The sequence below is a fragment of the Chenopodium album genome, chromosome 21 (genome assembly GCF_948465745.1).
Source record: "Chenopodium album chromosome 21, dcCheAlbu1.1, whole genome shotgun sequence".
NCBI lineage: Eukaryota > Viridiplantae > Streptophyta > Magnoliopsida > Caryophyllales > Amaranthaceae > Chenopodium > Chenopodium album.
Genome location: NC_137854.1, coordinates 21,489,049 through 21,500,565, shown reverse-complemented (window position 1 = coordinate 21,500,565; position 11,517 = coordinate 21,489,049). Strand labels below are relative to the sequence as shown.

At 34.8% G+C, this 11,517-nt stretch overlaps 1 protein-coding gene across 1 annotated transcript; it reads left to right on the top strand.

Annotated features, from left to right (window-relative positions):
* The first annotated feature begins 934 nt into the window (after nucleotides 1-934).
* Nucleotides 935-10,171, top strand: LOC145601257 (putative membrane protein At3g27390). Its single transcript, XM_081657230.1, has 10 exons — nucleotides 935-1,173; nucleotides 4,793-4,901; nucleotides 4,990-5,182; nucleotides 5,336-5,472; nucleotides 5,826-6,114; nucleotides 8,173-8,279; nucleotides 8,415-8,553; nucleotides 8,641-8,839; nucleotides 8,944-9,184; nucleotides 9,788-10,171. The coding sequence occupies exons 1-10, from the start codon at nucleotides 1,080-1,082 to the stop codon at nucleotides 10,044-10,046; spliced, it is 1,767 nt and encodes a 588-aa protein (XP_081513356.1). The 5' UTR covers nucleotides 935-1,079; the 3' UTR covers nucleotides 10,047-10,171.
* Nucleotides 10,172-11,517: the final 1,346 nt, after the last annotated feature.

Below are 11,517 nucleotides of genomic sequence, written 5' to 3'. Positions count from 1 at the left end.
GTTTTGGGGAGACACAAATGGGTGTCTACAGGTATTTTCGTAGAGGGTGAATTGGGGGTATTACAAATTTTGGGTCAAGTATGTTCAGGTCATATTCTGGTCAGGTTAAAATTTAGTCGGGTCATGTTCGGGTTGTTTCATTTGGAATTAAGCTCAAATCAATACTTTTATACGTAGTTTATGTTTTGTTATTGTTATAATAAAAACTATAAAAATTATCTATTTAGTTTATGAGCATAGCTACGGTTGAAGATGAACAGTTTAAGTTATTTGTGGCACAAGACATTTTTAGTTCAATTATAAGGTAATTTTATTTTGGGACATTTCTGGCATCGGGTCTGTTTGGGTCAATTTCGGGTAATGGGTCTGTTCGGGTCAAACACTTCGGGTAAATTTCGGGCCGGGTCTGTTCGTGTGTCAGGTCGGATTAGGTCAACTCCATATTCAGGTCAGGTCGGGATATTTCGGAAATCAGGTCTGTTTAGGTTAGTTTTGGGTATTGGGACTATTCGGGTCAAACACTTCGGGTAACAGGTGTCTGGTCAGGATCGGGTCAACTCCATTTTCGGTCGGGATGGGTGGGTCAACTTCGTATTTCGGGTCATTTTCAGCTTAATGTTTTTGGGTCAATTGCGAGTTTTGAGTCGACATCGAATTTGGGTCAGGTTTGCCAGGTCTACTCCACGTACACTACTCCGCATTAAATAATATACGGAAAAAAAAATAGAAAAGGGAGTTCTCATAATCCCTCAAGAGAGAGCGGTGGTATGGCAGTGGGCTAGTGGGTGGTGTGGTTGGAAAGGAGTAAACCAAGATCAATTATATTCGATTATTCGTTGCTTTTTACTACCAACTGCTTTATCCAACATTTTTCATTTTATAAAAACCGTTAACATCACCAATACAATTGCGCATCACTACTTTCCCTTGGTTAACCCCACTTGGCGTAGACACAAGTAAAGAACAACACTCACTCAAAGTTGGATTTTCTTGCTACACTCATCTTAAACCAATTTCACAGATGTTTTTTCTTCTACTAATCTTCTCAGATCGATTTTTCCCACAGAACTGTGTCATCCATGGAGCCTCCAACCGGGTTTTGGGCTTCTGTTTTGCAGTTTTTTCGCTTTCTCCCATTTTTTATTGGTCTTCTTCTTCTGGGTACAATCAAAGGTTTGTTACCATTTTATTTTATTTTATTTTTTTTTTTTGGAATTTTTGATGGACTTTCAATTGAGTTAATCTTGTTTGGTTTTGGGTTTGATTTCTTGTTAAACTTAGTGTGCTTACCTATATTTTTTGGGTTATATGTAGTATATTTTTTGGGTAGTGTGGTTGAATGTTGAAGATTGGTATAATGTCATTTTCTTGTGGTTTAAGGTTAGGTTGATGAAGTTTTTTTTGAACATTTGAGATAATTAGGTGCCCTGATGATTATTTGAAACATTCATTCATTTTTTTTAAAGAAGAAACAATTGTGATAAATTTAATTCTTATTGTATGGTAATGAGAATATGAGATGGTCACACTATGTTTATTGCATGTATTTTATGCCAAGGATCTCCAACATCTCTTAGATTGGTTATTAAATTTTGGCTTATTAAAAGTTTGATATGTTGTTGGAGATTGTTTTCAGTTGAAGTTGTTCCTTGTATGTACTTGAATTAACGGGTTCACAAGTACTTGTCTCAGTTTTTGCAGATTCGGATGAGATATTAGTAGTTGTGTGAGGGTATTGTATCTTTGCTGTTTTAATATTTACTTATGTATGTTGAGTTTACTAATTTACAGAAGTTGAAGCTATCCTAGTTTTTTTTTTTTTTTTTGGGATTTATAAGTTGATGTTTTAGAAACCCTGTCAGATTCATATTTGACAGGGAAGTTGTGATCTGTTTAGGAGGATATTACCGAAGAAAGACGGTCATCCTGATTTTTCAGAAGCTCTGCGATACTTAAAAATTTGATTGTAATTGCAAAGTGCCAAAGAAATCAATAATGTCTATGCATATTGTAATTGTCACCAATCCATTGGCAAGTTGATGTGTGTGAGGGTGTTCGGAAAAGAGTGTAATGCAGGAAAAATAGTACAGATAGATGAGGGTGAATGTACATTTTTCCAATATGCTGATAGGCTAATAGACTCATAGCCGATAGAGGCATTTGGTTTATAGTAGATTGGGATATCATTCACGGATACACCCCAAATACATGTGGTGGTGTATTTTTTATAGTGGAAATTGCTTAAATCATTTTTTATCCACTGCTACGAAGTATATGTTAATTAGTGCAGAATATTGAGAAGTAGAACTGATTTAAATATAAAAATATTGAAAAAATTATTAATATATTACCGGTACAACTATAAACAAAGTTACAAAACAAACTTTTGTCTTTGTGTCTATGGGTGCATTTTTATATTATTTTCTGTACGTTACAAATAAATTGCCAATAGAGAACTGATAGTTTACCAAACAATTTTGCAAACCAGTTATCTGCAATGTGTGTGATTCCTTGTCTACCGGACAACTTGCTGCCCACCATTCACCAAATAGGGCCAATAACAGGGTTTATATAATTGTAGATATGGTTTAAAACTGATATGTCTACTTATTCCTTCAAATATTAACTATTTTTTACTCTTCAGTGTTAAACAGATTGTACTTGTACTGTTGAATCTGTTAGTAAATCCAATTTTAAAAAGCAAAACTTCTAACATTTCTGCAATGATGATCTAAACTCCTGTTAAATTGCTAGATAGGGCCTTAAATTTGGCAAGCTCACGATAAGTGTTTGTTCTACTATGTTTTTCCTCTGGAAAAATGAAACATATCTTCTCACTTCAAAGTTGAAACACCTCACAGATTGAAAGAAGGCATTCCTTCAAAGCTACATCTTTTACTTATTCTTCTTATATATTTGATTTGATACTGGTCACATTTATGGTTTGTTGAAACTCATTGTAGCCCACTTGTGAGTATCCCACATTGAAGAAAAAGGAGAGGTGGTTCCACTTTATAAGGTAGAGGAGTAACTCCTACTATTGCCAATTGGTTTTAGTATGGAAGCTCCTAAGCCTTGTTTGTGGACCAAATTCTCCTCCTCCTTGTTTGGGTTGCCCATGCCCATTTCATATTGTCTCGAAATTTAACATGGTACTTGTATTTCTTGAGATGGCTGGTTCAAGTGGCTGAAGGCTTTAAACTAACTTTCTTTTATATATATAAATAATAATCTCTTATCCCTCATGCTATTGCAGTGTAAAAAACATAATTTCGTAGTCTCAAGCTCTACTTATTTTAAATGAATTTATCTTCTTAATTTAATGTCCTACCAGTAATTATTTCATATCATTTGGGTATTTGTAGTTTATTTCTCTTCAATGCTTTTTACCAGTCAGCGGTCTTTAGTCCTTACCTATGATCCAATGACCACTGAGTCACTGACCACGTGACCAGTAGCTTTGCCACTCTCCTTATTGGTGATGGCTTAGTTTTAAAGTGGACCTAGTTGCAAGGCGCAGTCAGGCACTAGAGCTAGAGCCTCAAATGCTGGCTGGTCGCGGCCGTGACATTGCCCATAACATCACCCATGGTATTTTGCTCATATTCTTGCTTTGCTCATTTTGTTCCTTCATTAGTGAATCTGAAATCCACTGCGTGTCCTTCAGACTACTAAATGTGTTGGACTTGCTATACTTGACATTTAGCACTAAATTTTAGCATCTTCCATATGATTTGTTAGCCTACTTGTAAAACTTGCTATTCCATCGGTTCTTACCTCTTAGCTCGCAAATAGACTTCATTAGATGATGGTTGCTTGGAAGCTTAAAATTAACTCTTGAAGTTGCTTGGTTTGTGAGCTAGGGATTTTTTGGCTAATACATGTATCAAATGAGCCATACCTAATTTTATGGATGCGTGTATTCAGTTGTAAGGTAGACTTTTTCTATCTTGAATTGAAGAAGTGTAAATTTCTTATCTTTGAATCTGTGGCTCTATTGTTCCAATTTTAAGAACCTTGTTACTTCTTGCTTGATCACCACTGATTTGGTATTCTCAGATGTCTAGTATCTAAGGAGTTAAACATACTTTCTCATGATTGCAGGTGTAGTCTGTTACAGCTTACTTGCCTAAACTTCTGTTTTTGAAGTGTCAATACCCCCGTCCCCTCCCCACCCCTATAAAAAATAAAAAAAAATAAAAAAAAAAAAAGGAAAGAAAAAACTTAGTGAGCCTTAGTTGTTGTTTCCTTGTAGTAGCCAACTAGCCCTACATCATACTGACTAAAATTATACTGACTGAAACATGCTTTCACATCCTATTACAAGTATTCCTACTATAATTTACTGTATACTTAATTCTGACTATTATAATTATAGTGCCTAGGAATTAGAAATGAAAAAAGGAAATTTTGCAAAAAACCACCTTTTAAATCTTGTTTTTTGCAAATAACCACCTTTTAAAAAAAATGTTGCAAAAGACCACCAATTTCAAAAATTTTGTTGCAAATTACCACTTTTTTAGCCAAATTTATCAATTTTTTTACATTGAATTGGTGGTAAGTTGCAACAAAATTTTTAAAATTGGTGGTTTTTTGCAAAAAAAATTTTAAAAGGTGGTTAAATGCAAAAAACAAGATTTAAAAGGTGGTTTTTTGCAAAATTTCCATGAAAAAATAAAATGGAAAAAAGAAACTATCACCAAAATTGATTCAAGTAGAGGTTTCACAAGTTGTCTTGAAAGTAATAGGTAATTCTAGCCTGTGAATACTAATAGTCTAATATTTCTTGCAGGTGTATTGTTTTGCCCTTTGATATGTTTGTTAATGACTGTGGGGCACAGCGCACTCATCCTGGGGCTTTGGCCAGCACACCTTTGTTGGACATATTATTGTGTTGTAAGGTGCTTTGAGATGTTGAATTCAGCTCTCATATAGTGTTTGCTTGTGTGGAAGTATACTTTCTGACCATTTTCCCTTCTTTAATGACAGAGCTAAGCAAGTTGGACCTGTGTTGAAGCTTGTGTTGTGCCCTTTGATCTTTGTTGTTTTAATTATCTGGCCTGTGGTTGGCATTGTTTCAAGTATTATAGGAGGTGCAGCATATGGCTTTCTTTCACCAGTATTTGCAACGTTTGATGCTGTCGGAGAAGGAAAGGAAAACGAGTTTTATCATTGTGTTTATGTATGTAGTCTAGTGATTTTCTCTGAATTCACCGCCGAAAATATGAAATAGAACAAATTTAGAAATCATCACAATGCTATGACATCCCTTTTTAATACTCTCTGGTATTATAACTAACTCTATAATATTTGTAATTTTCTGCTCTTCTTGCAGGACGGAACTTGGAGTACAATTCTCGGTTGTTTTACTGTTATTAGAGATTTCAAAGATGTTTGTTTTCATTCGTATTTTTCAATCATGGATGACCTACGAGATCGAGGTCCTCCAGATGCAAAGTATTATGAAATAAGGTTGGTTTTGGCTTTCATAATTGGAATATATTTAGCTATCTTATTTTCATACTCTTGTGGCTTTCATAAATTTTACAAGTCATGACACACAGTGGTCATTTTGTAAGCGGATATTGTGCACATATATCATCTGGTAGGTAATTCAGCATGTGTTTTCCTTTACAATTATGTATACGGCTACATTATTTGATTTGTGCTTGTAGGCTTTATGCCTTTATGGCCATTTCATGTGCTTTGGTTCTCTTACTATGTCTTGAGATACTATCATAAGAGGTGATGTTTAATATCTTGGATTGTTTTTGTTGTATTTCTTTTCTTTCAAGATTTTAAAACAATATTTGTAATAAATGCAGAATACTTTATCTTCCTGGAGCAATTTTAGCTGGTGTGCTTGGTCTTTTGGTTGATATCCCAGTTATCACAATCATTGCCTTGTTCAAAAGCCCTTACATGCTTTTTAAGGGGTGGAAACGTTTGCTACACGACCTTATTGGACGTGAAGGTCCTTTCCTCGAAACAATATGTGTCCCCTTTGCTGGTCTTGCTATTCTTCTTTGGCCACTAGCTGTTGTTGGAGCATTGATGGGTTCGATGGTTTCCAGTGTCTTTCTAGGTGCTTATGCAGGGGTGATTGCTTATCAGGTTTATCTTTTGAAACCTCTTTCTCTCAGTTTTAATCTAGTGACTGCTATTCAACCGCATTAAGTTAATTTTCAAGTTATCCTATCTTCTTGATTTTCCAATTTCTATGTTTAATAGTATTGTGTATTTGGAAGCTTTTCTGCAACCAGGCTTCATATTGTAGAATATATTGAAAATAGACATCGCACGCAATGAAATTAGAGATCTTGTTTTCTGTTAGTAGAGTTCAAATTGTGAAGTGTAGATCTTTTGGAAGGAACCTTGCTTTTTACACTCTCTATTGTATCCCTATGGGCCCTATTTCCACAAGCCTCCACATTAGTACCCCTGAACATTTACATTTTAATCAATGGTAGGCTTGCTTTAAAACTGTCTCAAATAAAATTTTTAAGGCTTTTTAATAATAATTTGTTAGTATTTGGTGGGAACCTTTTCCTTTAATAAAATTAAGTCTTCTCTCTTAGGCTCTGATTTTTTTTTTTTTTTTTTTTTTTTTTTTTTTTTTTTTTTAAGGTGGAAAACCTTCTCCGCGACTTATTCCCAGCAGACCAATAAAAAATAAAAACTGATCCTCATTTTTCTTAGACAGCGCTCTCAAGAAAGCATTGTTTCATGTTATCTTGCCAATGTTTGGAAAATCATTTATGTAACTCTTACCACAATCAATGCATATAATTATAATGTTTTATTGAGTCAATGAAGCGAATTGACTTTTGAATTGGTACAGATACTTTCTCCTGTTACGATTTACTTTCTTTTGTTAAGATATAACCAGACTGTTCCATTTATCTTCTTTTCCTATCATAATATACGATCTAGTCACAATTTTCTTGACAAATCTTACCTTCCACATCCAAGCCAACAATATTTTCCATAGATCAACACTGTGTAAGTAATTTGAAGCTGCTCTCAACTTGCCCTTATCTGAAAGAGCTTAATATTCTGGCCTCATAAGAGGAATAAAGTAACAACAATTAATTGTGTAATCAATATACACTCAATTCAGTCCCATTACCCACTGTTGTTGAAGGCTGCACAATTGCCAGTTGCAGCTCAAGATAAAATATTTATGATGCAAGATTAAATCCAAAATGTAACTGAATATTTGTTTTGTTCTTGAGATTTGGAACTAAATCTCAGAAAGGAAAGTTTACATGAATTGACAAACAAAACAAGCCTTTCTTTAGTTTCTTATTTTGCAGCTTTAATGACGTGCGAAGCTCAAGAACCTACTGGGCACAGATATCTTAAAGATAGAGAGATAAAGCTGAGTTCACTTAATTAAGAGTAAAAGATAGAAACAGAGAGGTTTTTGTCACCCTTATTGTTGACCTCAGCTTAGACTTTTCCTACCTTTTTCAAATATTCTAGTACTCAGTTTTTGATCAAAGAACTAGCATATATATTAGTTTATAATAAAGTTAAGAATAAAATCTAATCCGCCTTATGAAAACGAAGGCTTATTTCCAAATTTGTTCTGCTTTTGGAACTTTTTGTTTGGAAACTGGATTTATATTTTCTATTCGTCTGATAGAAGCTGAATTTATCACAGAATGAACTCCACCAAAATATATTTTTTGTCGTAAGACAGCATTGAAACACTTTTTCATTTCTTAATATTGTTCCAAGTGTGAATTGTCTAATTTTTTTCCTGCTTCTATTTAACTGTCTTTTTTATTCTTATTTTTGGTAAAACTGTAATTCGTTATATGAAAAAGTGTGGTATGGATGAACTCTTCCTAGCAACTTAAGTCATGTCAACATGTAAGAAAAGCTTTGGATTTCTTAGTCTTGGCGGACTTCAGAATAGCTCACAAAGCCATTGAGAATAGATCAACTTCTCACTTCTCAAGGTCATATTGTAATAAGCCAGGCTGTTTCCTTGAATTTCTGTACCAGTTGCCACCATGCCATAGTTTACCCTTTTTCATTTATTGAGGCAATTGATCTTGCAATTCTTAGTTTTGGAGTAGTTGATATGAAGTTTGGGATGAACTTGTGTCTTTTTTTGTCACTAACCCGCAAATTTTCTGAGGTGTTCTATCTTTTCATTTGCAGGAGTCTTCTCTCATGATGGGTCTTCGCTATATCGTGGCTTCCCTGGCAATTTATGACGAGTACAGCAATGATGTCCTTGACATGCCTGAGGGAACTTGCTTTCCAAGGTAATTAAATAAAGCTAACCATAAGGATCATTTATGTATGTGCAATATATTTACAACAACACCTAAGCCTTACTCATAGCGATGTAAGGTCACACAAAACATTTATATTATTTAACTCAATTTTTCCATAATCAGGCTCTCTTATCGGAAGAAAGATCCATCAATACAGACTCAATCACGTACACCATCTTTTTCAAGGCCCAATTCTTTCCAGAAGATGCCCTCTCAAAATGGTTCTTTTAAGCGTCCTATGGTCGACTTAAAGCCAATTGAGGTACATTATATTGATGAATCTTTGAAATGACTTTATAATGTAGCCGAAGTTTATAAAATCCTTATAATTTGCCTACAACACATGTAGTTACTAGATGGCTTGTTTAAAGAGTGCCATCGCCATGGTGAAGTGCTGGTTTCTGAAGGGATAATCTCCATGAAGGACATTGAGGATGCTAAGTCTGGGAAAGATAACCAGGGTGTTTTTATCATTGGTTTACCTGCATACTGCATCTTACAAATGCTTATACAGTCGGCAAAAGCTAATTCACCTGGTTTGCTGCTTAGTAAGTCATGCTTTTGCTTGTGTTCTCACTATCTCATTTATGTTCATCAGCAAACCTGAACTTAGGATCAAACTGTATTTATATGTTTGATTTTGGTTGTGCAGGTGATAACACTGAAATAACTAGCACTAATAGACCAAAAGATACGTTCTTTGATTGGTTCCTCAACCCACTTTTGATCATGAAAGAACAGATTAAAGCAGAAAATCTCTCACCAGCATTGGAAGATTATCTTGGTAAATTGGTTTTACTAAGCGGATACCCAGAGAGACTTCGAAGTTTTTGCACTGTAAACACCTCTGAAAATGAAGTCAAAATAGCAGAACTTGAGGCATTGGCTAGAAGGTAATGAGATATTCACTCTTTGATTATATGCTCTTGCCATTAACATAAGTATTTCTGTTCTATTGATATTTAAATCAACTCTGGACCTCTAATAATGATTATTCATGGGTTAAGTAAATAGAGATATTGTGGAGATACACTCCTTTTTCTTATTATGCATGTCATATACTCGTATATCATTTTTGAATTGCCTTGAGTTTTTTCTTAGCATCCTTAACTTTTTCACGTCAACAACGTGTCATGGTTATATATACACGGAGTACTTTCTAAAATTTTCTTAGTATTTACTTTTATTAGTTTATCCTATCCCGTTAGTGTTTTATGAACTGTATTGATTTCTTTGCCAAAGTTGTCTCAAATCTTTATGTTTACTCTAAACGTCTTAACCACCTCTTTAAAACTTCCTTGAATTTTATTTTTGTTCTCTTTTAAAACTCCTTTTGTTTTTCTGGGATGCTCTTTTTTCTCACTTTATTCACCTTTTTTCAAATTTTTTCCACTGGATATCTTGTTATGTCCCTTTTTATACCGTACGGTTCCTTATGACCATTGAAGGCTTTGTTGTTATTGTATCCCTAACCTTTTCTATTTACACTGTTGAAGGCTTCGAGGGATCACAAAATCAATATCAAGATATCCAACTTTCAGACGCCGTTTTGAAACTCTTACCAAATCTTTATTGGACAATATGGCAAAAAAGAGTGGAAGAAACCATGAAAGCAATGGGACTGGATCAGCTCCGAGGGCACGAAGTAGTATTGTTCGATACCTAAGTGAAAGATCATTTAAACGTAGTAAAAGTGATAGCAATTCGGATATTGATTTCCATAATCCCATTGAGAAGGATGTGGAGATACAATGATGATAAAATTGTGTGAGTTCTTTTGTACAGAATTGTTGTATTGTATATGCAATTTTAACTCAGATTTCAGAGGTCTTTGATCTTTATGCTAACGTGTTGATAATCTTAGCAAAGCTGTTGTATAATTTAACAATCAGTAATACTCTTTACTCACTTCTTACTTGCATATATAATTTAGTTTTAAAATTTTCATCTCCTACCAGTTTCAACAATAAAAAATAATAATAATAATAATTTAAATCCAATGAACAACCCAACGCACACTATTATCTAGATAAAGGTTATTATGAAATGAATTATTTTAATCAAATCTTGTATTTATCTGCTTAAATTTTGTGTTATATGGTTAATTTTGTTTTGAAGCTTGTGTATTTCTGCTTTGTAGGTTGTGTTAAACGGTTAATTTGTTTTATGATATAATGTGTTATTTTGTTAAATTTTGGTGAAAATTGTTTTGTATCTTTTGTTACTTCGTACTCCCTCCATTTCATTATGATAGTCCCATATGGAATCTATCACATAAAATAAGAAAAGAAGAATATTTGGAATCTATCATTAAAGTAAAAACAATTCATAAATAGTTTTGCCTTATTTAGATTTTTTTTTTTTTTATTTTTTAGGAAACCGTCAACCATAATTGCATAATTCAAGGGAATAATTTCTTTACTTTTTTTTTTTTTAAGGGGGGGAGATTAAATTCATTAATAAAAAGCCACACGGCACTTACATAAGAGATCGGAATCGAACAATACAAAGACGACCGAACCAATTACAAGTTCGAAATAAAAGAAACTACAATTGCACGCGCAGAATGACGTTCTTAAGTACCCTTGGCTCATATAACGCTGTCCTATGCAGCCTCTTGCAAGGGGGTCTGGCAATATGATGTAATTTCTGACGAGAACCTTCATTGGCTCAGAATCCCGTACTCCTCGACCTGAAATCAAAATTGGTGTCGTACACTTCACCATAGACAAGACCAACTCCGACTCAAACACGGATATCGGCATGGAAGCAAAACCCTTTAGCCCAAACCAACAGAAGATCAAACCGAAGCCCCATAGCCAAAAAACCCGGCTTAAATCCTGCACCAGAAGATCGGTACACCGATCTGCAAGCCCCATATCACACCAACACACCACACAAACAGAAAAAATAATAAAACTAAAAAACACACAACGACTTCTAAAAGGAAAAACAGAACGAAAACTAAACCCTAAAACAAAATACGAAACCCTAACATCCCACCCCGCGGCCAAACCGAGTCCCACCACCAACGCTCTGGGAAACACCAACCCAGCCCACGAACCACCGGAAAGAAACGCACGGACCACCGAGGCCCGCCTGAGAAGCCCGAACCCCACACGCCCCCAAGCCGCTGCAACGACAACCCTACACGAGGGACTTAGAACGGCCCTACACGAGGGACTTAGAGGGAGAAAACTCCCCCTCCCCGTTCTCGTAAACCACG